Source organism: Stegostoma tigrinum, chromosome X (genome assembly GCF_030684315.1).
Source record: "Stegostoma tigrinum isolate sSteTig4 chromosome X, sSteTig4.hap1, whole genome shotgun sequence".
NCBI lineage: Eukaryota > Metazoa > Chordata > Chondrichthyes > Orectolobiformes > Stegostomatidae > Stegostoma > Stegostoma tigrinum.
The window spans coordinates 9,294,558-9,319,476 of record NC_081404.1 but is presented as its reverse complement, the minus strand read 5'-3'; the positions used below and the strand labels follow the sequence as shown (position 1 = coordinate 9,319,476).

Genomic DNA, 24,919 nt, shown 5'->3' with positions numbered 1-24,919 from the left:
ACTGTAGGGAATCTAATCTTTCTCTGGGACTTCTCTGTAGCTGTAACACTATATTCTACAATCTGTTCTATTACCCTGACGTGCTTATGTAAGGTATGATTTGTCTGGCTAGCACAAAAGACAATACTTTTCAATGTACTGCAGTACATATGACAATGATAAATAAAATCATTTTATCTTATATGCTTCTGTGCAGCTTTCTAGAAATGAGGACATGAAATCCAACATTGAGGATTTGTCATTGTCTCAAAAACTTTTAAACTGTTAATTTTCAATTTTAATGAACCTGTTATATCATGGCCATACATTAATTCAAATGGAAAAAAACTCTGAAGAGTCATTCTGAGGATCTCTGACAGCAAATAATAAAAACCGTTTGCAGATGAAATGCTTCAATTGTTTTATACACACATTTCCATTTATGCCCTGGAAAATACTAGACAAAAGCAAGAACCTTGATCAGACTGAACTTCAATGAGTAGGCCAGAATGAGCAAAAAAACTAAGTTAACTTTTTCACTGCTATCTTAGATGTAATGGTCTTTAAAGGGATAACTTCTGGAAATGGGGTTGCCACATCCAGTTGTGAGGCTGCGTGGGTTTCCTCCGGGTGCTCCGATTTCCTCCCACAGTCCAAAGATATGCAGGCTAGGTGGATTGGCCGTAGTGTTCAGGGGTGCTTGGGTCATAGGGGGATGGGTCTGGGTGGGATGTTTCAAGGGGCGGTGTGGACTTGTTGGGCCAAAAGGGCCTGTTTCCACACTGTAGGGAATCTCATCTAATCTAGATATATTAGTGACCTTCTTTCATTTTTGGTAATGATCCTATGAAATCCACTAATACTCGACTGAATAGTTCTTAGAAGTCTGATATTGGTATCAAAGATGTTAATTTAGTTACACGTTGAGGCTTGTCTACTACCTGGCATTGCAAAATATCCTCAAAGTCTTAGCCAGGTAAAATACCAATTTAACAATTGTTTTCCATATTCCTGGATGTCCTGCCATACGAATTTCATGCGTCGCTCACCGTATCTCCTTACCATGTCTGGGTTTTCCATCAGCTGATAAAACAACCGCCCATTCTTCAGCTATGTCTGTGAGCATAGCTTCACTTCCTCAATAGAGCTCAATATTTAATACATTCGAACGCCAGAACTCTTTCAGTCTCCATTTCAGTGTGAGCTGACTCTGCTAACTTCTTTAATTTGATCTACTTTCACAGCCTATATTATCAAAAGCATGCCAAAAACTTCTTTCAGCTTGTCCTAATTCTTAAGGGGAGATTCTGACACTCTTAACCTCTACTTGTGGTACTATGTTGAACTCCAGTGATGCACTTTGTTTAGCTACTGCTGTCCTCACTACACGGGAAAAAATATTCAGAACCTCTTCTTGCACCGATTCAGACTTTTAGCTTTATTTAAAATTTCTGCAATCATAGGCCAAGCTATAAAACTTTCACTCCAGCCAAATCATCACCTAGGAGTAAAGTTAACTTCACCCATAGGTAATTTCCTAACCATCCCAACCACCACTAATCCAGACAACAAACCACACTTCAATCCATTACTAATGCTTTGGCTTTCAGTGAACTCCCTGGGAGGTGAAACAAAATCCTTCAACAAAAAAAAGAGTTTGAGTAGCCTTGTATCCCTCAATATAGTAATGGGCTTGGCAACGGCATTTGAAGAAAAAGGGGTTATCATCCCTCAAGACAAACACCCTCCATAGCGGCCTCCTGCAGTGCCACAATGATGCCACCCGAAGGTTGCAGGAACAGCAACTCATTCCGCTTGGGAACCCTGCAGCCCAATGGTATCAATGTGGACTTCACCAGCTTCAAAATCTCCCCTTCCCCCACCGCATCCCAAAACCAGGCCAGTTCGTCCCCTCCCCCCACAACCAGCCCAGCTCTTCCCCTCCACCCACTGCATCCCAAAGCCAGTCCAACCTGTCTCTGCCTCCCTAACCTGTTCTTCCTCTCACCCATCCCTTCCTCCCACCCCAAGCCGCACCTCCATCTCTTACCTACTAACCTCATCCCACCTCCTTGACCTGTACATCTTCCCTGGACTGACCTATCCCCTCCCTACCTATACTCTCTTCCCCACCTATCTTCTTTTCTCTCCATCTTCAGTCCGCCTCCCCCTCTCTCCCTATTTATTCCAGAACCCTCACTCCATCCCCCTCTCTGATGAAGGGTCTAGGCCCGAAACGTCAGCTTTTGTGCTCCTGAGATGCTGCTGGGCCTGCTGTGTTCATCCAGCCTCATTTTATTACCCTCCATAGCTTGTTTACCTCTAGGCTGTTGGTTGTAGTTTAAGCTACAATTCAATCCATGGCATTTTCCTTTTGAGTTTTTTCTGGACACATTCCAACGAACTCCCAAAAGCACAATAGGCTTCCTCAGGCTTTCTAGCATTCTGAACAAGTGCATCCCACTTTAGGTACAATAGAAATACTTGGCCTTTAATTTTCACTTCCACCCTCAGCATTTTCCTTTCTGATGTGAGGTGGTCTTGGGGTATTCACAGCTATACATTCTTCACCCTGGCTACTTGCCTTATCTGCACTTTCCTACTTTCTTTCCCTTTTCGTAAGTGGAGGTGAGGCAACAAAAAGGCTTAGTTTTATGAATCAGCTCATAATCCTAGGCCCAATTAGCTGCTTCATCAATTAACTCCACATGAAAAGATCAGAAATGGACAGGTTTGCTAATGATTGCACAATATTCCAGCATTATTCTCAGTTCCTTGATACTGAAGCAGTCCATGTCCAAATGCAGCAAGGCCTGGACAATATAATGGGATTGGCTGATAAGCAGCAAGTAACACTCGCACCACACAAATGCCAGGCAATGACTGTCTCCAGCAAGAGAGAGAGAATCTAACCATTGTCTATCGCCATTCAATGGTATTACCAGAATCATCCATTATCAACATTGTAGGTTACCATTGACCAGGAACTGAAGTGGATTGACCATATAAATACACTGGCCACAACAGCAGGTCAGGGGTTTGGGAATCCTGCAGTGAGTATCTCACCTCCTGACTTCCCAAAGTCTATCCACCATCTACAAGGCACAAGACAGGAGTGTGATGGAATACTCTCCACTTGCCTGGATGGCTGCAGCTCCATCACATGAAATTTAACACCATCCAGGACAAAGCAGCCCACTTGATTGGCATCACATCCACAAACATCCACTTCCTCCATCGCTGGTACTCAGTAATCAGTGTACCTTCTGCAAGACGCACTGCAGAAATTCAAGGCTCCTTCGACAGCACCATCCAAACCCACAACAATTAACATGTAGAAGGCAAGGGCATCAGATATATACCACCTACAAATTCACCTCCAAGCCACACACAATCCTGACTTGGAAACATATCATGGTTCCTTCAGTGTCACTGGGACAAAGTCCTGAAATTCCCTCTGTGCCGACTTTATGGGTCAATCTACAGGTTGAACCGCAGCAGTCCAAAGTAGCAACTCACCACCACCTTCTCAAAGGCACTTTAGCTTCCTCCAAATGGTCCTTAGCATCACACATACCAGTCTTCACCCAATTCCATTTGCTCCACATGATATCAAAAAATGGTTGGAGGCACTGGATATTGCAAAGGCTATAAGCCCTGACAACATTCCAGCAATAATACAGAAGATGTGCTCCAGAACATGCGACACCCCTAGCCAAGCTCTTGTAGTACAGCTACAATATTATCATCTACCCAAAAATTGCCCAGGTATGTCCTGTACATAAAAAGCAGGACAAATCCAACCTGGCCAATTACCGTCCCATCAGTCTACTCTCAATCATCAGTAAAAAAGGTAATGGAAGGTGTCATCAGTACTATCAAGCAGTGCCTACTCAGCAGTAAACAAATGCCTAGTTTGGGTTCTGCCAGGGCCACTCAGACCTTGACCTCAATATAGCCTTGGTTCAAACATGGACGAAAGAGCTGAATTCCAGATGTGAGATGAGTGCAACTGCCCTTGACATCAAGGCTGCATTCGACCAGGTGTGGCATCAAGAAGCTCTAGCAAAACCAGAATCAATGCGTATTGGGGGTAAACTCTCCATTGGTTGCAGTCATACCTGGCATATTGGAGGTCAGTCATCTCAGCTCCAGGGCATTTTTTGCAGAAGTTCCTCAGGGCCCAACTATCTTTAGCTGCTCCATCAATGACCTTCCCTCCATCATAAGGTCAGTAGTAGGGATTTTGCTGATGATTACACCATGATCAGCACCATGCACAATTCCTCAGATAATGAAGCAGTCCACATTCAAATGCAGCAAGATCTGGTCAATACCCAGGCTTGGGTTGACAAGTGGCAAGTTACATTCAGACCACACAAATACCAAGCAATGACTATCATCGATAAGAGACAAGCCACTCCCCCATGAAATTCAATGGTGTTACCATCACTGGATCCTCCACTAAAATCATCCTTGGAGTTACCAGTGGCCAAAAACCCAACTGGACTCATCACAAAAATAGTGGGTACAAAAGCAAGGTCAGAGGTTATCTCACCTCCTGACCCCAAAGCCTATTCACCATCTATAAGGCACAAGTCAGGAGTGTGATGGAATATTCATCAATTGCCTGGATGGATGTAGCTCCAATGACATTCAAGAAGCTTGGCACCATCCAGGGCTAAGCAGCCCACCTGACTGGCACCACAGCCACAAGCATCTATTCGTCCACAAACTGACACCCAGGAGTAGCAGTGTATACCATCTACAAGGTACACTGGAGGCTGCTGAATTCCAACCCATGTCCATTTCCCTCTAGAAGGGCAAGGGCACTAGATACATCGGAAAACCACCATCTGCAAGTTCCCTCCAAGTCACTCACCATCCCGACTTAGAAACATACTGCCGTTTCTTCACTGTCGCTGGGTCAAAATGCTGCAATTCCCTCCCTAAAGACATTGTGGGTCAACTTTCAGCACAAGGATTGCAGTGGGTCAAGGAGGCAGCTCACCAGCACCTTCTCAACGGCAACAAATGCTTGCCAGTCAGTTACATCCCACATGCAAATGAATAAAATCATCATCAGCAACTACTGCTGTCTAGTAGTTGTTACCCATTCAGCTTCAACATTGGTTCTTACCACAGAAATAAATCAGGTTTTAAATTCTAAGAGAATGATCTCTCCAAGGACTTAAGTGGTTTCAATGTATAAATGCTATATCCACCTATAAAAATTACTTAACCTGTTTAAATTTATTGTAGGTTTGCCTATGATATATCCTTAAATTTCAAAACCTTAGCTAATATGCTGCTGAAAGTAATTCTTATGCATGCAATGTATCACTTGTTACAACATCTTAACCACTCAAAACCTTCTTTGGCAATGAAACATAAATTTCCTGTACTTTACCTCTTAACTTAGTTCTCCGTAGAGAATGTCCAATATCTATGCAATCAAATTATTTGTCTCACTATTTTCACTAAGAACATGCAGGATGCCTCCACATACTTTTTCAAATGTTTGCTAAATATTTCCTTATGTGACCTTAGATCATGATTCAGATTCTCCCATTAGAGCCCTCCTCAGCTTGAGTTCTTTTTCTAAAACTGCATCTTTTTAAGCAAACACATTCTCTCAGTCTCTCTTATAGATCATAGAATCCAGAGTGTGGAAACAGGCCCTTCGGCCCAACAAATCCACATTCACCCATCCCCCTATAACCCACCTAAGCTCCACATACCTGAACACGACAGGCAATATAGCATGGCCAAGCCACCTAGCCTGGACATCTTTGGACTGTGGGAGGAAACCAGAGCACCCAGAGGAAACCCACACAGACACAGGGAGAATGTGCAAACTCCACACAGACAGTTACCTGAGGGTGGAATTGGACCCGGGTCCCTGGCGGTGTCAGGCAGCAGCACTAGCCACTGAGCCACCCTATTTTTTTTAAAAATCAGTCTCTTTCACACCTATTGATCAAGCTTCTGCAATTCCATTTCTGTCCTTTATTTCCAATGCCCTTTTTCTGTTCTTTGGAATTCCATCTCCAGTGCTTTTTTTATTTTGAGTTACTTTAACTTTTCCTCATGCTCAAGATGCTCTGACTAACTCAATATGAACCAATTCCAATGTTTCACTACTGGAACTGCCTCCCTAAGATTTCTCATGTATTTTTACAAAACCTAAATGCTGTGCTAGCCCTTCGATTATATCTGCTTTCCTAGCTTTAGCAGGTAATTCCACTGCAAACTTAAATTTACATTTCAGATAACCTGGCTTTGAAATTTCTTTCAACTTCATCTGGGATAACTCTACCACCTGCAGGAATTCTCTACCAGTTTCATTGCCATAGCACAGAACCCATCATTTCCTTTAGTCCTTAGTCATTTACTAATTACACATCCATTGTTGTGTCAGTTTCAAAATAATCCCAGATGATCCCCAATCTCTTGGCATGACTCACTTGGAAACATGCACAGATACAAGCCCCACTACTCCCAGAATTGTCACAAAAGTTACAATTTTAAGTAATTTGATTAAAAGAGAGTTTAGTACCTGAAACTCTAACCCTTTCTTCAACCCCTCTACACACATGCAGACAAACACATGGATGTTATTGATAGAATGAAAAAATTGTGGGGAAACAGTAGATTGGTCTACAGGATTTCATGAGGGATCCCCTTGGCTTCTTCCAAGTCATTCTGATCTCCAATCTTCATATCGAAGTGCTTTCCTGAAGATACTTTAATTGCTCAGTTTTTCAGTCATTGGTTAGTCGCAACAGTTTACAGCTAGGAGAGTGTAGCTATCTATTTTTCAGAGTTTTGTTACTTCATCTCAGTGCAAAAAAACTGCTCTTGCAGTCTAGAGACCGTTGACTTCTCTATTGCTCACATACTTGTAACAGCAATATACCCTTAACAGGCAATTGTTCTGTGCTGTTTCTCTTACAGACAGGTGTTGTCACAGTTGTGCTGGAATATGTACTTCAGAAGCAGTGGATAAACAGCTTCAAGCAGAGTGTTTTACATTAAGTGAAACAACATTAGTGGGTGGAGTCAGGCTCACAGGCCTGGAGTTTTAGTTTTGCTTTCAGTTGGGGTTTTGGAGTTGGCTGTTCAAGCTGATACAGCTCTGTGTTGCAGCAAAAGGTTTGAGTTCTCTGTTGCTGGATTGTCATTCAGTGTTTCTTTCTCCTGGACCAGAAGTGAGGTAGCACATGATGAAAATCTGTTTTGCTGAATTTGCCTTTGCTAAGGTCATGTTTATGGGATGCCGCTATATTGGAACTGTTGATGATTAGTAGTTTAAATTTTTTGTATTAAGTATTTCAAGAGAGTGAAAGTTATGCCAATTCCTGTTTCTCTTTTTGTTTATATTTTAAATGTGCTGTAAGAATAAAATGTGGTTTGCTTAAAGCCTAGTAGCGATTGAATTGAATCACATCTGGAATGCAGATCTTATACTTGCCTTTAAATAAAATAAGACCATAATACCATAAGACACAGGAGCAAAAATTAGGCCATTTGGCCCATCAAGTCTGATACACCATTCAATCGTGGCTGATAAGTTCCTCAACCCCATTCTCCTGCTTTCTCCCCATAACCCTCAATTAGATTAGGATTCCCTACAGTGTGGAAACAGGCCCTTCGGCCCAACAAGTCCACACTGCCCCTTGAAGCATCCCACCCAGACCCATCCCCCTATAACCCACACACCTCTGAACACTACGGGCAATTTAGCATGACTGATCCACCTAAACTGCACATCTTTGTACTGTGGGAGGAAACCGGAGCACCCGGAAAAAAACCCACACAGACACAGGGAGAATGTGCAAACTCCGCACAGACAGTTGCCTGAGGCTGGAATCGAACCCGGGTCCTTGGCGCTGTGAGGCTGCAGTGCTAACCACTGAGCCACCATACCACCCTTGATAATCAAGAACCTATCTCAGTCTTAATTGTGTCAGAGATAGTGGGAACTGCAGATGCTGGAGAATCCAAGATAATAAAATGTGAGGCTGGATGAACACAGCAGGCCAAGCAGCATCTCAGGAGCACAAAAGCTGACGTTTCGGGCCTGGACCCTTCAGAGAGGGGGATGGGGTGAGGGTTCTGGAATAAATAGGGAGAGAGGGGGAGGCGGACCGAAGATGGAGAGAAAAGAAGATAGGTGGAGAGGGTATAGGTAGGGAGGGGATAGGTCAGTCCAGGGAAGACGGACAGGTCAAGGAGGTGGGATGAGGTTAGTAGGTAGATGGGGGTGCGGCTTGGGGTGGGAGGAAGGGATGGGTGAGAGGAAGAACAGGTTAGGGAGGCAGAGACAGGTTGGACTGGTTTTGGGATGCAGTGGGTGGAGGGGAAGAGCTGGGCTGGTTGTGTGGTGCAGTGGGGGGGGGGGAGGGGGGGGGGACGAACTGGGCTGGTTTAGGGATGCGGTGGGGGAAGGGGAGATTTTGAAACTGGTGAAGTCCACATTGATACCATTAGGCTGCAGGGTTCCCAGGTGGAATATGAGTTGCTGTTCCTGCAACCTTCGGGTGGCATCATTGTGGCACTGCAGGAGGCCCATGATGGACATGTCATCTAAAGAATGGGAGGGGGAGTGGAAATGGTTTGCGACTGGGAGGTGCAGTTGTTTGTTGCGAACTGAGCGGAGGTGTTCCGCAAAGCGGTCCCCAAGACTCCGCTTGGTTTCCCCAATGTAGAGGGAGCCACACCGGGTACAGTGGATGCTGTCCCTGGCCACTGTCCAAATTTGAAGTACTTAATCTACCAGGTGTGACTGCCTCATGAAACATAGCATCTGGGTACTTCTCCCCCTCCCAGATGTGCCGCAGTGCTTGAAGCTCCAATTCCAGCTCATCAACTCTGAGCCGGAGTTCCTCAAGCAACCAACACTTGCTGCAAATGTGGTCATTGCAGTTCACAATGAGATCAGCCAGCTCCCACATCATACAGCTACAACACTTCACCTGACCTGCCATCACTACTTGGTTCATTACTTTCCTCCCTCTGACAGCTTCCCGCCCAAAAAAGGAAAAAAAAATTCTCTAAACACTAGATTGCCAGAAGAATTTTAAAAATCTTACCTTACTGACCCTCCACACAGTCTTTTTTTTGGTTAGAGGAGGTAGATCGGTGGGAGATACTGCATGTGTAATATTTCGGGTTTAGCCAATACCCGAATATAATAGTTCACTTCTCAGCTCGTGCTCTCACCACTCCCGCAGCTCAAATTAAGTAGGCTGCTGACTCACGAGGTAAGTTTTTACAAGCAAAACCTCACCTTCCTGGCCAGTGCTCTCACCACTCCCACCGCTCAAATAAAAATAATAAAAGTTAGTGTCTAGGCTATCTCCTTGATATATTTCCGGGGGTAATCAGAGATAATGGAAACTGCAGATGCTGCAGAATCCGAGATAAAAGTGTGGAGCTGGATGAACACAGCAGGCCAAGCAGCATCTTAGGAGCACAAAAGCTGACGTTTCAGGCCTAGACCAGATGAAGGATCTAGGCCCGAAACGTCAGCTTTTGTGCTCCTGAGATGCTGCTTGGCCTGCTGTGTTCATTCAGCTCCACACTTTGTTATCTTACATTTTCAGCGGATTTGGTCAGGGCCAAAACACACTCCATCCACTTGACCAGGTCCTGGTCAGAGTTTTCATCATGCTGACGACTCTTGGCCTCCACAACTGCTCCTAACTAAAAAGCAATTAGAAGTCTTTCGGCAAAGCTTGCTCTGAATATACCCATGGTGTTGTTGAGTATCATGCATCCTGCCTCTGCTTGAGCAAAGCAACAGTGTAAACAGAGATAGCAGGAACTGCAGATACTAGACAATCTGAGATAACAAGGTGTAGAGCTGGATGAACACAGCAGGCCAAGCAGCAGCATGTTGCTTGGCCTGCTGTGTTCATCCAGCTCTACACCTTGTTATCTCAGCGTAAACAGAACTTAGAACGGGTTCCAGTGCCTTTGTTCAAATAGTGAAGCATCTTCTTCCACAGTATTTTGTTTAGTCCTTTTCCCATGTTTGGTCTACAATCCAAAATAAAGAAAACGGAAAGGGTATAGGAGCAGAATCTTATACAGTCTGAAAAACAGGGACTATGGTGAGATTTGCAGCAGAATCAGACAAAAAGTCTGGTGAGGGTGATTGAAGCATCTTTCATACACCTCACAAGTGATGAGGCTGGCTTCTTGCAGTAAAGAGGAGCCAGTTAAGCAGGATTATTGCTTATAAATGCCTTAGTGACAGCCCAACTCATTTAATATTCAGCTATCTTAGCAAACTCCAAAGTATGTTAGACTTTGACAAAACAACCAATTTTTTTGGAAACCAGAGCAAGGACATAGCAAATTGCAAGATAACAAAGTGTGAAGCTGGATGAACACAGCAGGCCAAGCAGCATCTTAGGGGCACAAAAGCTGATGTTTCGGGCCTAGACCCTTCAGAGATGGGGATGGGAGAGGGAACTGAAATAAATAGGGAGAGAGGGGGAGGCAGACCGAAGTTGGATAGAGGAGAAGATAGGTGGAGAGGAGAGTATAGGCAGGGAGGTAGGGAGGAAATAGGTCAGTCTGAGGAGGACGGACAGGTCAAGTAGGCGGGATGAGGTTAGTAGGTGGGAAATGGAGGTGTGGCTTGAGGTGGGAGGAGGGGATAGGTGAGGGGAAGAACAGGTTAGGGAGGCAGGGATGAGCTGGGCTGATTTTGGGATGCAGTAGGGAGAGGGGAGATTTTGAAGCTTGTGAAGTCCACATTGATACCATTGGGCTGCAGGGTTCCTAAGCGGAATATGAGTTGCTGTTCCTGCAACCTTCGGGTGGCATCATTGTGGCACTGCAGGAGGCACAGGATGGACATGTCATCTAAAGAATGGGAGGGGGAGTGGAAATGGTTTGCGACTGGGAGGTGCAGTTGTTTGTTGTGAACCAAGCGGAGGTGTTCTGCAAAGCGATCCCCAAGCCTCCGCTTGGTTTCCCCAGTGTAGAGGAAGCCACACCGGGTACAGCAGATACAGTATACCACATTGGCAGATGTGCAGGTGAACATCTGCTTGATAGGGAAAGTCATCTTGGGGCCTGGGATAAGGGTGAGGGAGGTGGTGTGGTGGCAAGTGTAGCACTTCCCGCGGTTGCAGGGGATGGTGCTAGGTGTGGTAAGGTTGGAGGGGAGTATGGAGCAGATAAGGGAGTCCCGGAGAGAGAGTGGTCTCTCCGGACAGCAGACAAAGGTGGGGAAGGAAAAATGTCTTGGGTGGTGGGGTCGGATTGTAGATGGCGGAAGTGTCGGAGGATGATGCGTTGTATCTAGATGTTGTTGGGGTGGTATGTGAGGACGAGGGGGAATCTCTTTGGGCGGTTATTGCGGGGGCGGGGTGAGGGATGAGTTGCGGGAAATGCAGGAGACACGGTCGAGGGCGTTCTTGACCACTGCGTGGGCGATGTTGCGGACCTTGAAGAACGCGGACATCTGGGATGTGCGGGAGTGGAATGCCTCATCCTGGGAGCAGATTCGATGGAGGCGAAGGAATTGGGAATAGGGGATGGTGTTTTTGCAGGAAGATGGGTGGGAGGTGGTGTATTCTAGGTTGCAAATTGCAACTCACTGCTTGCTTCAAAGTACCTCCATGTTGGACACTGGGCATCAACATGTCAGGGTATGCTTCCTGGGCACTAACTACATACACAGCAAATCCACAGACATTGGCATCCAATGCGCCAGCCTCTTAAAAACCCTCATGGCACAACTCCAGTCCACTTACAAGATGTTTCTGCACTTCAATGCTGAACCAGAGCTATCATTGTAATGTTGCAGCAAGGACACTATTCTGCAGGTCACACATCCAGATCACGAGCTGGACCAGGCTGCATCTCCAGGGTCTTAGCTCACTGTCAGTATGCACATGCACTCAGCCTACCTGGAAACTCACAGCATCCCTGCCTTACTATTTTGCTTTTTGCCCTCAGCTGGAGATTCCAGGTTCATACTATTTTGGGCTTGTTTTGCTGTTTAGCACAGACACAAAGGAAGGTCATTTAACAGTCCTCAGGGAGATTCTCACACCAGTATGTCAAGGGCAGCCCTCAATTCAGTCCAGGGGCTTGGAAATAGCTGGTCAGCCACCTGGGGTAGTCAGAGTCAGACTATCTCCTCTTGAGGGAGGAAGAGCTGAATGTTGGGCAGCCCACCATCTGTCTTGACCCATTCTGCCCTTTTTGGAGTGGTTTTCCTCCTGGAATTATAGTGGGGGAAATATAAAGGGAGATGAAAGTGGATGACAGCTGTTACTTTTGGTATAGGTTGGGGTGATATCCCAACCAAGTGATTAGACAGCACTGAGGGCATGCAGTGCTAGTGTTAGAGTGGGTGACAGTCAATGAAGAAAGATGTTGCAGGCATTGGAGAGAGTGGAAGAACATTAGCCTTTGTTGGAGGTAGGTACAGTAGCAGAGAGCACGAGTGTCAGGTATCAGAGAGAAAACTGTGGCACTTAGGCTGGCAGAGTAGAGAAGGATGCCATAGGGCTGGGGTAGGTAGTTAATGAGGTGAGTTTGGTAAGAAAATGCACTAGGCCTCATGAGAAATCCCTCCAAAAAAACAAAATGACACAACCTGTGATCTTTACACACCTCATGAGGACTTCATGATTTTAGGTGAAGCAAACCATTACTCTGGAGTAAGTACACTCCATCCACAGGTAATTTAACTACTCCTGGTATTACTGGTTCAGCTAACAAGTCACACTCTAGTTGCACTTTGTACAATGGAAGTAGGATATACTCTCCACTTATACTGTTGACTAGTACGTTAGTTTTCATTTCACACACTGGAGAAAAACTTAGATCCTTCTCTAGCAGAAAAGGTCTGAGTTGCTCCCAGTGTTCCTGCTAATTTTCTTTTCCCCTGCACAGATGTCTGGAGATCTGTGTGGGGTAGTGACTTTCAAAACTGAAAATCAATGCTGCAAACAGTGTGAGCACACCAATCACTATGCACAGACTGGAGGAGTGGCTCTGGGTGCACAGCTTAGAGGAAATGTTGTAGTTCCTGTATCCCTTACTAGGGCAAGACATGGTATTGTGATATTGTCACTGAACTAGTAATCCAGAGATCCAGGTAGTGGTGTTCTGGGGACCCACATCTGAATCCTGCCATGGCAGATGGTGGAATTTGAGTTCAACAAATATCTGGCATTAGATGTCTAATGATGATGTCATGAAAAAGTCATCTGGTTCACTTGTCTACAGATGGAAATCAGACATGCCATCCATTATTGACTAAGATATTCGAAACAACAGCAAACAAGAACAGCTCTACAAAGTTCTCCTTGCTCACATCCAGTGCCAGTGCCAAAACGGAGACAGCTGTCTCACAGACTAGTGAATCAACATCCTGATATTGTCTGCAAAGTATAATTCCGTGAGCATGACTATGTCCCAGAAACAACCACCACCATCCCTGGGTATGTCTGTCCCATTGCAAGTGGCAATTCCAGGCTTAAGTTCAGCAAACCTTCTCAGAACTGGTTCCAATGCACTAACACAAGTATAGTGACCCTTACTGCACACACTACTCCAAATGCAGTTGCATTGTATAAGTGAAGCAAAACCTCCCTAGATCTGTATTCAATTCCACTTGTAATAAATCAATTTATTATGTTTCCTGATTACTTGCTGTATCTGCATCGTAACCTTCTGCAAGTCATGCAGTACGACATCCAGATCTCTCCACATCTGAGCTCTCACCATTTGATAGTACACTTCTTTTTTCACTCCTTCTGCCAAGTTTTCCTACATTACCTACCTTTGAGGCTCTTTATGTCCTCTGTACAAAAACATTTTCCTATTTATGTTAGTCCGCTCACCATGAGCGTTTACTTTCCACAATAACCTTTGATGTGGCACCATATCAAATGCCTTCTGGAAATCTAAACACAATGTATCCACTGGTTTCCCTTTACCTACAGCACATTATTTCTTCAAAGAACTCCAAAAAAATTGGTTAAATATGATATCCTTTTGACAAAAACATGTTGGCTCTGTCCGATCACCAGGACTCATTCAAGTGCCCGATAATGCCTTTAATAATAGCTTTTAATACTTTACACATAACAGACAAAGCTAAACAGGCTGTAATTTAAAAGTTTGAGAAGATGTGTGTCAGGTTGTGGATGAGGTTGTAGACGTGCTCGCCGAGCTGGTGTTTGGTTGCCAACGTTTCATCACCCTGCCAGGTAACATCGTCTCCATCCATAGACTTCATCTGTGTTCAGATGAGGCCAACTTCAACAAAGGAGCCTCCAAAATGTCCACCTTCTTCCTCAGAGGATTCCCCAGCTCCATTGTCACCAGGGCCCTCAACCAGGTCTGACCCATCTCCCATACATCCACCCTCACCCCTTCTCTTCCCTCCCGTAGCAGCTCCTTATCCTCACTTACCATCCCACCAGCATCTACATCCAGAAGATCATCAGATGGCAATTCTGTCACCTCCAGCGAGATGCCACCATCACACGCATATTCCCCTCCCCTGTCCGCCTTCCACATGGCCCGTTCCCTCTGGGACACCCTTGTCCACACTTCATTCACCCCCAACATCTCCCCACAGCTCTATGGCACCTTCCCCTGTAACCAGCGAAGGTGCAACACCTGCCCATTTACCTCCTCCCTCCCCAGAAACCAAGGGCCCAAACATACCTTCACCTGCACTTCCCACAATCTAGTCTACTACATTCACTGCTCACAATTTGGTCCCCTCTACATTGGGAAAGTGACTTGGCAACTGCTTCGCAGAACATCTACATTTGGCTCACAAAAAAGACCGAGCTACCTGTTCCCAGCCACTTTAACACACCACCCTGTTCCCTGGCCAAAATCTGTCTCTGGCTTGCTGTAGTGTTCCGGTCAAGCTCAGCAAAAGCTGGAAGAACAACACCTCATTTTCCGCTTGGGGACCCTGCAGCCCTCCGGACTCAATATCGAGTTCAATAAGTCTAGGGCCTAAACTGTCCCATGTCCTAGCCCCCGACCCCACACACCGGGCCATGCTACCATGTGGCCTGCGATTACACACTACCTGTTAGTCACTAACAGTCCCCATGAACAGCTAGTTACCCTCCTAGCCAGATAATTATCAACCACTGTCTGTCCAACCACTTTCTTCTTTGGGCTCTCTCCTTTATCCTATCATTTGCTCCGCATTCATTCCTCTCCCTATCTTCTGCATATCAACCCTCATTTTCTTTGCCACCACTAGTTCTGCAGAAGGGTCACCAGACCCGAAACATAAACTGATTATTTCTTCACAAATGCTTCCAGACCTGCTGAGCTTTTCCAGCAACTTCTGTTTTTGCTCACGGGTATGGAACTTGGCGATCTATTTCTATTTGGAAATTCTGCATTGTTGCATATATCAAAAGCTGCCTTGGAGGTCATTTACCTGAAGATCGGAGGCTGAATGTCCTTGACCGCTGAAGTGTTCCCTTACTGGGAGGGAAAATTCCAGTCTGACAATTGTTGTGCGGTGTCCATTCATCCATTATCCTAGTGCCTGGATGATCTCACCAATATACCATACCTCAGGGCATCCTTGCCTGCAGTGTATGAGATAGGCAACATAGGTTGAGTTACATAAGCACCTGCAATGTACATGGTGGATACTGTCCCCATGTGTGATGGTAGTGGCCATGTCGATGATCTGACATGTCTTGCAGAGGTTGCCATGGCAGGATTGTATGGTGTTGTGGTTGATGTTGCCCTGAAGGTTGGGTAGTTTGCTGTGAACAACAGTCTAAGGTTTGGTGGTTGTTTGAAGCAAGAAGTGGAGATGTAAGGATGATCATAAGACCATAAGACATAGGAGTGGAAGGCAGGCCATTCGGCCAATCAAGTCCATTCCGCCATTTAGATCATGGCTGATGGGCATTTCAACTCTACTTACCCGCACTCTCCCCATAGCCCTTAATTCCTTGTGAGATCAAGAATTTATCAATCTCTCCTTTGAAGGCATCTAACGTCCCAGGCTCCACTGCACTCCGTGGCAATGAAAGCCACAGGCCCACCACTCTCTGGCTGAAGAAATGACTTCTCATTTCCGTTTTAAAAACTTACCCCCTCTAATTCTAAGGCTGTGCCCACGGGTCCTAGTCTCCCCGCTTAACGGAAACAACTTCCTAGCATCCACCCTTTCTAAACCATACATTATCTTGTATGTTTCTATTACATCTCCCCTCAACCCTCAACTCTAATGAGTACAATCCCAGGATCCTCAGCCATTCATCGTACGTTAAACCTACCATTCCAGGGATCATCTGTGAGAATCTCCGCTGAACACACTCCAGGGCTAGTATGTCCTTCCTGAGGTGAGGGGCCCAAAATTGGACAAATATTCTAAATGGGGCCTAACTAGAGCTTTAAAGTCTCAGAAGCACACATCGCTGCTTTTACATTCCAACTCTCGAGATAAACGACAACATTACATTCAATTTCTTAATCACGGACTCGACCTGCAAGTTAGCCTTTAGAGAATCCTGGACAAACACTTCCAGATCCCTTTGTACTTTGGCTTTATGAATTATCTCACCGTTTAGAAAATAGTCCATGCATGTATTCTTTTTTCCCCCCAAAGTGCAAAACCTCACATTTACTCACATTGAATTTCAGCCATTTCCTGGACCACTCTCCTAAACCGTCTGAATCTTTCTGCAGCTTCCCCACCTCCTCAGTACTACCTGCCTGTCCACCTATCTTCATATCATCGGCAAACTTCGCCAGAATGCCCCCAGTCCCTTCATCCAGATCATTAATATATAAAGTGAACAGCTGCGGCCCCAACACTAAACCTTGCAGGACACCTGCCATTCCAAAAAAGAGCCTTTTATCCCAACTCTCTGCCTTCTGTCAGACAGCCAATCCTCAATCCAAGCCAGTAGCTCACCTTGAACACCATGGGCCCTCACCTTACTCAGCAGCCTCCCATGAGGCACTTTCTCTAAGGCCTTTTGGAAGTCTAGATAGATAACATCCACAGAGTTTCCCCGGTCTAACATACTTGTTACTTCTTCAAAGAATTCTAACAGGTTTGTCAGGCACGACCTCCCCTTACTAAATCCATGCTGACTTGCTCCAATCTGACCCCGCGCATCCAGGAATTTAGAAATCTCATCCTTGACAATGGATTCTAGAATTTTACCTACTGAGGTTAAGCTAATCGGCCTAGAATTTTCTACTTTTTGCCTTGATCCTTTCTTAAAACAAGGGGATTACAACAGCAGTCTTTACAATCCAACAGCAGTCTTTACAATCATCCAGATTCAGGTCAGCCAAATCATACAGACCTGAAATTGATACAAACACCTCATTCTTTTCTAGCATACAGTAAATTCATCCAAATGAACTAGAATTCTATAAAGTAAATACTTGCCGAAATGTAGAAATTAAGTGGAAGCAGCATTTTCCACTGAAGCCCAAAAGAGCCTAGCAACAAAAAGGAACCTATTCCATTCAACACTAATCCAGTCTATACCCAATCAACTTGGCAAGGATAGCCTTGAGGGAAAGGTCATTGAATGGATTTGAAATGATTTCTTAGAGCAAAATGTTGGGGAACCAATCAAGCAGCAGGCTATTTTGGATTTGGTATTGTGTTATGAGGGGATTAAATAATGGTCTGATAGGAAAGGATCCTCTCGGGGAGAGTGTGATCATAGCATGCTAGAATTTCAGATTCAATTGGAGGGTGACAAACTGCAGTCTCACAGTAGTATTTGGGAGTTAAACAAAAAGGTAGTTACATGGGCATGAGGACAGATCTGGTTCGAGTGGGCTCGGCAGGAAACTAAGAAGGTAGAACAGTTGATGAGCAGCAACAAAAAGGTGATACTCAAGTGTGACCAACTAAAATATATTCCAGAAAGGAGAAAAGATTGTGAAGGAGGAAATATCTATGACTAATGAAGGAAGTTAGAAGATACTATACAGACAAAAACTATGGCATACCATATTTCAAAAGGTGAGTGACAGGCTGGAAGGTTGTTGACCTTTAGAAGTTTCCCAAAGTGTTACTAAAAAACACAAAAATAGCAAAGATAAATTATTGAAGACTAGTGCAAAATGAATAGCGATAGCTTCTGCAAGTATACAATATGGGAAAGGAGAAGTGAAAATGATTTGTTGGTTCGTGTGAGGATGAGGCTGGGAAATTATTAGTGGGGAACAAAAATTGAAGAGTGTAGTGATTGGAATGAGGGCCAGATGGATCTCATTGACCAATGAAATCCTTGATTGGGGCTGTTAACCTGGGGCTGCTAATCAAGGAGCCCTGGCTGACTGATATAGACAGGACATTCAGGGTCTCATTGAGATGTTATCAGGATAACATCCCATTGATTTCTATACTTGTATAAATTAATGTCCTTTATCTGCCTACACATAGGTATGCAGGCACTTTACATGTTGACCAGGAAGCAATTCTGAGATTTTGCAAGGTCTGCCTGGTGCCATCTGCCACCTCTACTTCTGCCTGCAAGGCAATCAGGAAGCTGGAGAGTGAAGGAATCATCAAACCAGTGACGTTTGCAGAATGGGTAGCATGGGTCGTACTGATTGTGAAGCCTGATGACTCAGTTCACCTTTTGTGGGGATTTGAATCAAACAGTAAACTGCTTCTCACAGCTGGATAAATACCTGATCCCTTGCACAGAGGGCTTGTACACAAAGTTGGCAGTGGGGCTGGACATGAGCCACACCTACCTCTAATTGTGATTAAATGAGTCATCCCAGGAATGCTTCAATTAATGCCCATAAGGGTGTATATCAATGTACAAGACTGTCTGCACACATTTCCATTGGACCATGGAGAACACTTTACAAGGTCTGCCCCAGGTTGCCATTTTTCTGACTGTGCTAATAACAGAAAAGACCAGTAAAAGGCACTGATAAGTTGGACATTGTGCTTGGATATTTCTCCTGGGTGGGTGCACACCTTTTTAGAAAGAAAAGTGTGTTCCAAGAACCCCAAGTGACCTACTGTGGGTTACAGCCAACCCAAACTGTGTTACACCCATTGGAAGATAAGATTGTGATCAAAGGAGCCCTGGCTTCCACATCTGTACCAGAGCTTCCGTCTTTCCTTGGGCTGGTGAATTATTACAGAAAATTCATAGATAACCTGGACTCCATCTTGGTGCCCTTACACCTGCTATTGCAAGAGGGTCAGCCTTGGAAATAGCCACATAGCCAAGAAGTAGACTTTAAGGAAGTGAAAAAGTAGCTATCGTCATCTAAGGTTTTAACCCACTATGATCGAAAGCAAGAGGTAGTGTTGACATGCTATGTCTCCCGTATGGTATCGGGGTGGTGTCGGCTCACCTGTGGCCCAGTGGAGAGGAATGCCTGATTTAGTGTATACTTGTTGTACTTTGGCTAACGCCAAACCCAAATATGCCCAGATACAGAAGGAAGGTTTGCAACAAACAACTGCACCTCCCAGTCACAAACCATTTCCACTCCCCCTCCCATTCTCTTGATGACATGTCCATCATGGGCCTCCTGCACTGCCACAATGATGCCACCCGAAGGTTGCAGGAACAGCAACTCATATTCCGCCTGGGAACCCTGCAGCCATATGGTATCAATGTGGACTTCACCAGTTTCAAAATCTCCCCTTCCCCTACTGCATCCCTCAACCAGCCCAGTGCATCCCCTCCCCCCACTGCACCACACAACCAGCCCAGATCTTCCCCCCCACCCACTGCATCCCAAAACCAGTCCAACCTGTCTCTGCCTCCCTAACCGGTTCTTCCTCTCACCCATCCCTTCCTCCCACCCCAAGCCGCACCCCCAGCTACCTACTAACCTCATCCCACCTCCTTGACCTGTCCGTCTTCCCTGGACTGACCTATCCCCTCCCTACCTACACCCTCTCCACCTATCTTCTTTACTCTCCATCTTCGGTCCGCCTCCCCCTCTCTCCCTATTTATTCCAGTTCCCTCCCCCCATCCCCCTCTCTGATGAAGGGTCTAGGCCCGAAACGTCAGCTTTTGTGCTCCTGAGATGCTGCTTGGCCTGCTGTGTTCATCCAGCCTCACATTTTATTATCTAGGAAGGTTTGGCAGTCATCTTTGGTGTGAAGAAGTTCCACCCATTACCTTTTCACAGATGGGAATTTGTCATGGTAACAGATCACAAAGCCCTGCTAGGCCTACTGAAGGAAGACAAGGTGGTGCTGGTCATAGCTTCTGGTCGAATTCAGCGTTGGGAACCCTTATTCCCAGCATCTGCAAGCACTAGTTAGAACAAGTGCCTCATGCCTTGAGCTGCATCCCACTGGCAGATACTCCACCAGCAGTGCCTCCCCTAGAAGATTCTGTTTTGGTTTTAAACTTCCTGGATACCCTTCCAATCACCACGGACAATATTAGACTGTTGCCACAAAAAGATCTAGTCCTAGCAAAACTAAAACAGCTGGTGGTGGTGGGGGAAATGAAGGGCCATCATGACCACAATTGAAACCTTTCTGGACCAGGTGAGACCAGATCACCGTAAAGTTCAGCATATTACTGTGGGGAGTAAGGGTGATTTGTCCCAAGTAAAGGTTACTGCCAGATGCTGGCTGAGCTCCACCAGGGTCATCTGGGGGTTTCCAAGATGTTTATCAAGAAGCTATGTCTGGTGGCTGGGGTTGAATGTCAACACAGCTGCTTTGGGGCAGTGTCAGGAGTGCCAAAGAAAAGTTTCTACCAGCAGTGCCCTCACATTTGAGGGAATGGCCAAGTAAACCCTGGATGTAATTGCATGTTGACTGTGCTAGTCCTTTCGTGGGTTCTGCATTCTTTGTCATTGTGAATACCTGTTCAAAGTGGCTAGGGACAAAGCTCATTTCGGCAAGCTCAGGGATGACAATGGAGAAGCTGCAGGCATCATTCGTGATACATGGGCCAGCGTAGGTATTGGTCACAGACAATAAGACATCATCTACCAGCAAGGAATTTGAGTATTTCCTGAAGTTGAATGGCATTTAGCACGTAACAGCTCCATACTATCCATCAGCCAATGCTCTAGTGAAAGAGAGATCCAAACATTGAAGGCAGGCTTAAAGAAGCAGGTTACAGCCTCACTCGATACCAAACTCTCTCAGTTCCCTTTTGATTACAGGACCACCCCTCGTGCAACAACAGGGATAGCTCCAGCAGAGTTGCTGATTGGGAGAAGGCTCCACACCAGGTTCAACGTGGTATACGCGACAAGGGTGGGGGTTGAGGGTGATACGGCAGCAGAAACGTCAGTGACAGCCAAATGCCTCCTCTAAGCAAGAGACAATTTAGTTTGGGGATGAAGTTTGGTGTTGGAACCATGGAAATGGCCCTGTGTGGGTACAGTGTGCAGTGGACTTGAGGTAAACCAAGGTGGTATACTGTATCCGCTGTACCCGGTGTGGCTTCCTCTACACTGGGGAAACCAAGCGGAGGCTTGGGGATCGCTTTGCAGAACACCTCCGCTTAGTTCACAACAAACAACTGCACCTCCCAGTCGCGAACCATTTCCACTCCCCCTCCCATTCTTTAGACGACATGTCCATCCTGTGCCTCCTGCAGTGCCACAAGGATGCCACCCGAAGGTTGCAGGAACAGCAACTCATATTCCGCTTGGGAACCCTGCAGCCCAATGGTATCAATGTGGACTTCACCAGCATCAAAATCTCCCCTTCCCCTACTGCATCCCAAAACCAGCCCAGTTCATCCCCTCCACCCACTGCATCCCAAAACCAGTCCAACCTGTCTCTGCCTCCCTAACCTGTTCTTCCCCTCACCCATCCCTTCCTCCCACCCCAAGCCGCACCCCCATCTCTTACCTACTAACCTCATCCCACCTCCTTGACCTGTCAGTCTTCCCTGGACTGACCTATCCCCTCCCTACCTATACTCTCCTCTCCACCTATCTTCTTTCCGCCTCCCCCTCTCTCCCTATTTATTCCAGAACCCTCACCCCATTCCCCTCTCTGATGAAGGGTCTAGGCCTGAAACGTCAGCTTTTGTGCTCCTGAGATGCTGCTGGGCCTGCTGTGTTCATCCAGCCTCACATTTTATTATCTTGGATTCTCCAGCATCTGCAGTTCCCATTATCATTGAGGTAAGGTCCAAAGACTTACAAAAGGTCTGGTAGGTGATACAGTCCTGAACAAACATGTGGATCAAAACATACTTGGCCTGTCAGAAACCGTAGGTTCTTCCCCCTCCATCTATCAAGGAAACATCAGAGACCAAGATGGATGCAGCCCCAATAGCATTTTTGCTGGACGAAGAGGAGGAAACTCTTGAGATGATCCGAATGCAAGAGACATCCTACAGTCAGGTACGCGCATCTGTGTCAGAGACACTGGACCTGGGGGCAAACGTGTGTACGTGCGTGTATGTGTGCATCCGCGTGCACACGTGTACATGTCCCCCGGCTGACCAATATAACCAGGAGATTAGAATATTAATAAAGTTATCTACGTAACTGGTGGTTTTCATATTGGCCTGCACTTACACAACAAACATGGGCACTGGGGAAATAAGCACTACTGCTGCATGACAGTAGGGTAGGAAAAGATTTTTTAAAAAAATGATAAAATATAACCAACAGATGAGAATCTCCTCAGGAAAAAAAGACTACAACCACGAGATTTAGAATCTCCTCAGAAAAAAAGACTATAACCACGAGATTTAGAATCTCCTCAGAAAAAAAGACTATAACCACGAGATTTAGAATCTCCTCAGTCTTGGGGACTGATTCCAAGGTGGCTGGTCACATCCTCGTGTATTGTGCGTAAGTAAATAAAGGGTAACTTTGTGATGGAATACTGGCCTTGGTGCACTTATTTCAAACATGCTTCAAAGCAAAGCAAAGCAGTTATGCACAAGAATACAATCACAAAGAATAGTGTGCAAGTACAGCCGCTAACAAAGGAAAGCAAATAGAATTTTGGCATTTATTGCTAAAGAAAGAGTATAAAAGTCTTCCTTCACAAGTTGGCCATCAGAAATAAAACATCCAGGACCCCATGGTTTGCAGCGTCTGCTGTCTTAGGGTTCCCAACTCTGGTTAAGACTTATTCCTGATTTTCAGCCTGCAATCCCATCTTCACTTAGTTGACATGAATCATCTGCCATATTCACCCTCCTGGAACAGCACCGTCTTACTTTTTTCATGAGATGGAACCATTGCTGGGTAAGCCAGGATTTATTGTTCAACCTTAATTCCCCCTTCATGAACCACTGCAGTCTATACTGTGTAGGTACACCCTAAGAGTTCTTAGGAAGGGAGTTTCAGGATTTTGGCAAGTTTTTTTTATGCCAATTAGAAAGCAAACCGACTCTTCATTACCCAATTGACTGAAAAAATTTCGAACAGCCAGTTTTCCCAGAGATGACGTTTCTAGATCTCAAGAGTGAAATAGATTTTTGTAAAAACACTACTTTAATGCCACTATGATTTTTCTCCCCAGTTGTATGCAACATTGCAATATAAAATAATCCCTAGGGAGGGGGAGAGGGGGGTGGGGGAGCAGGTGTTGGGGGGGGGGGGGGGGGGGGGGAACAACCCTACTGCTGTCCCAAGCCTTTCAACCTCCTTCAGTAATGACCAATGCTGGACATGAAAGTTAGCTGTGACTTCTTCATAACTGTGCAACATCCATCAAAACTGAAGTTTACTTGTGTAGAATCCAGTGCCAAGTGATGACAAAAAAAAGGTTTATTTTTAAAAATATAGCAAAGCAGAAGTCTTTCTGCTTAGATACCTTGCTTCCTGCTCAATGCACAATGCACCATTCGATCCATATAAATATTATAAGATGCACATAAGCACAACATATTACTGCTGCACGTGAACCATTTATAGCTTACCAAGGAGTCTATCCTTGTGCACTGCACAAGTGCGATCCTGATTGTGCAGCATAACATACATTAAAAAATCTCACCAACCCATTAGTGAGGAACATTATTCAGAACATAGCTTAATGCACCAGTTATATGTTTTAATCAGCTTAGCAGCTGCAGCAGAGTCACATCTGCTCAGCCCAGAATCCATGTGCTCACTGATCTTCATAGGGCTCAAACCAAGGAATGTCATCTGTTGTGCTAGTGAATCAACCAGTCCTTACTAAGAAAATTACAATATGTTGCACCCACATACATAAATGCAGCATCCACATTAAACTGTTGAGTGCTCACTTATACAGATTGAGAATACCATATCAGAATAGAAAAAAGGTTAAAATAATCTGAAACCCAAAATAAAATTGTATTTTCTTTGACATTTTAAAAATATGTCTTATAGTAGCAATTTTCCTATCTCCCTCCTCTCTAACCATCATGGCCATGCACAAGTTGGTGAAATTCTTCTGTACCTATCCAACTCTGGCAAACTACCAGGAGGTAACCATCTCTTCTTTATGGCCAGAAACATTTAAAACAAAAAAAAACAGCAAAGCTTGGTCTTCCACATCCAGTTAGGAAGTGTGAACCAGGCTTCAGATCATTTGGACTTTAAACTAATAGCTGCCCTCGGACCACATTCTAAATGGCAGGAGGAAATATCTTCTCCATGTTGTGATAGATTGATGACAAGAACCACAGTGGAGATGTTTCCAATGAACATCCAAAAGTTCCCAATTAATAGTACCAGTCAGCTGGAAAATAGTTAACGCTTTCATTCTTTTCATTATTGCCGACTAGATAGATTTCTATTTTGTGCTAAAATGGGTTTTCAATTGTTTAGGTAGCTAACTGAATGTCATGGCATATTTACTTTGTTTATTCATGGGTATGACTGGTTGATCTAGCATTTATTGCATTTTCTTAATTGCTTCTTGAAAAGGTGGTGGCGAGTTGCCTTCTTCAACAGCTGCCATCCATGTACTGCAGGTTAGACTCAAGACTACTAAGG

At 45.1% G+C, this 24,919-nt stretch overlaps 1 protein-coding gene across 8 annotated transcripts in view; it reads right to left on the bottom strand.

The window, feature by feature from the left end:
• LOC125448266 (electroneutral sodium bicarbonate exchanger 1-like) overlaps nt 1-24,919 on the bottom strand; it is a 383,257-nt gene that overhangs the window by 266,959 nt on the left and 91,379 nt on the right. Inside the window, exon 1 of one of the 8 annotated variants that reach the window (XM_048523429.2) lies at nt 17,989-18,006. The exons of the other annotated variants lie outside the window; for them this stretch is intronic. Within the exon in view, the coding sequence (XP_048379386.1) occupies nt 17,989-17,991 (3 nt within the window). The 5' untranslated portion in view covers nt 17,992-18,006. Of the gene's footprint in view, nt 1-17,988; nt 18,007-24,919 lie in introns of those variants that run through there. 8 annotated transcript variants of the gene reach the window in all.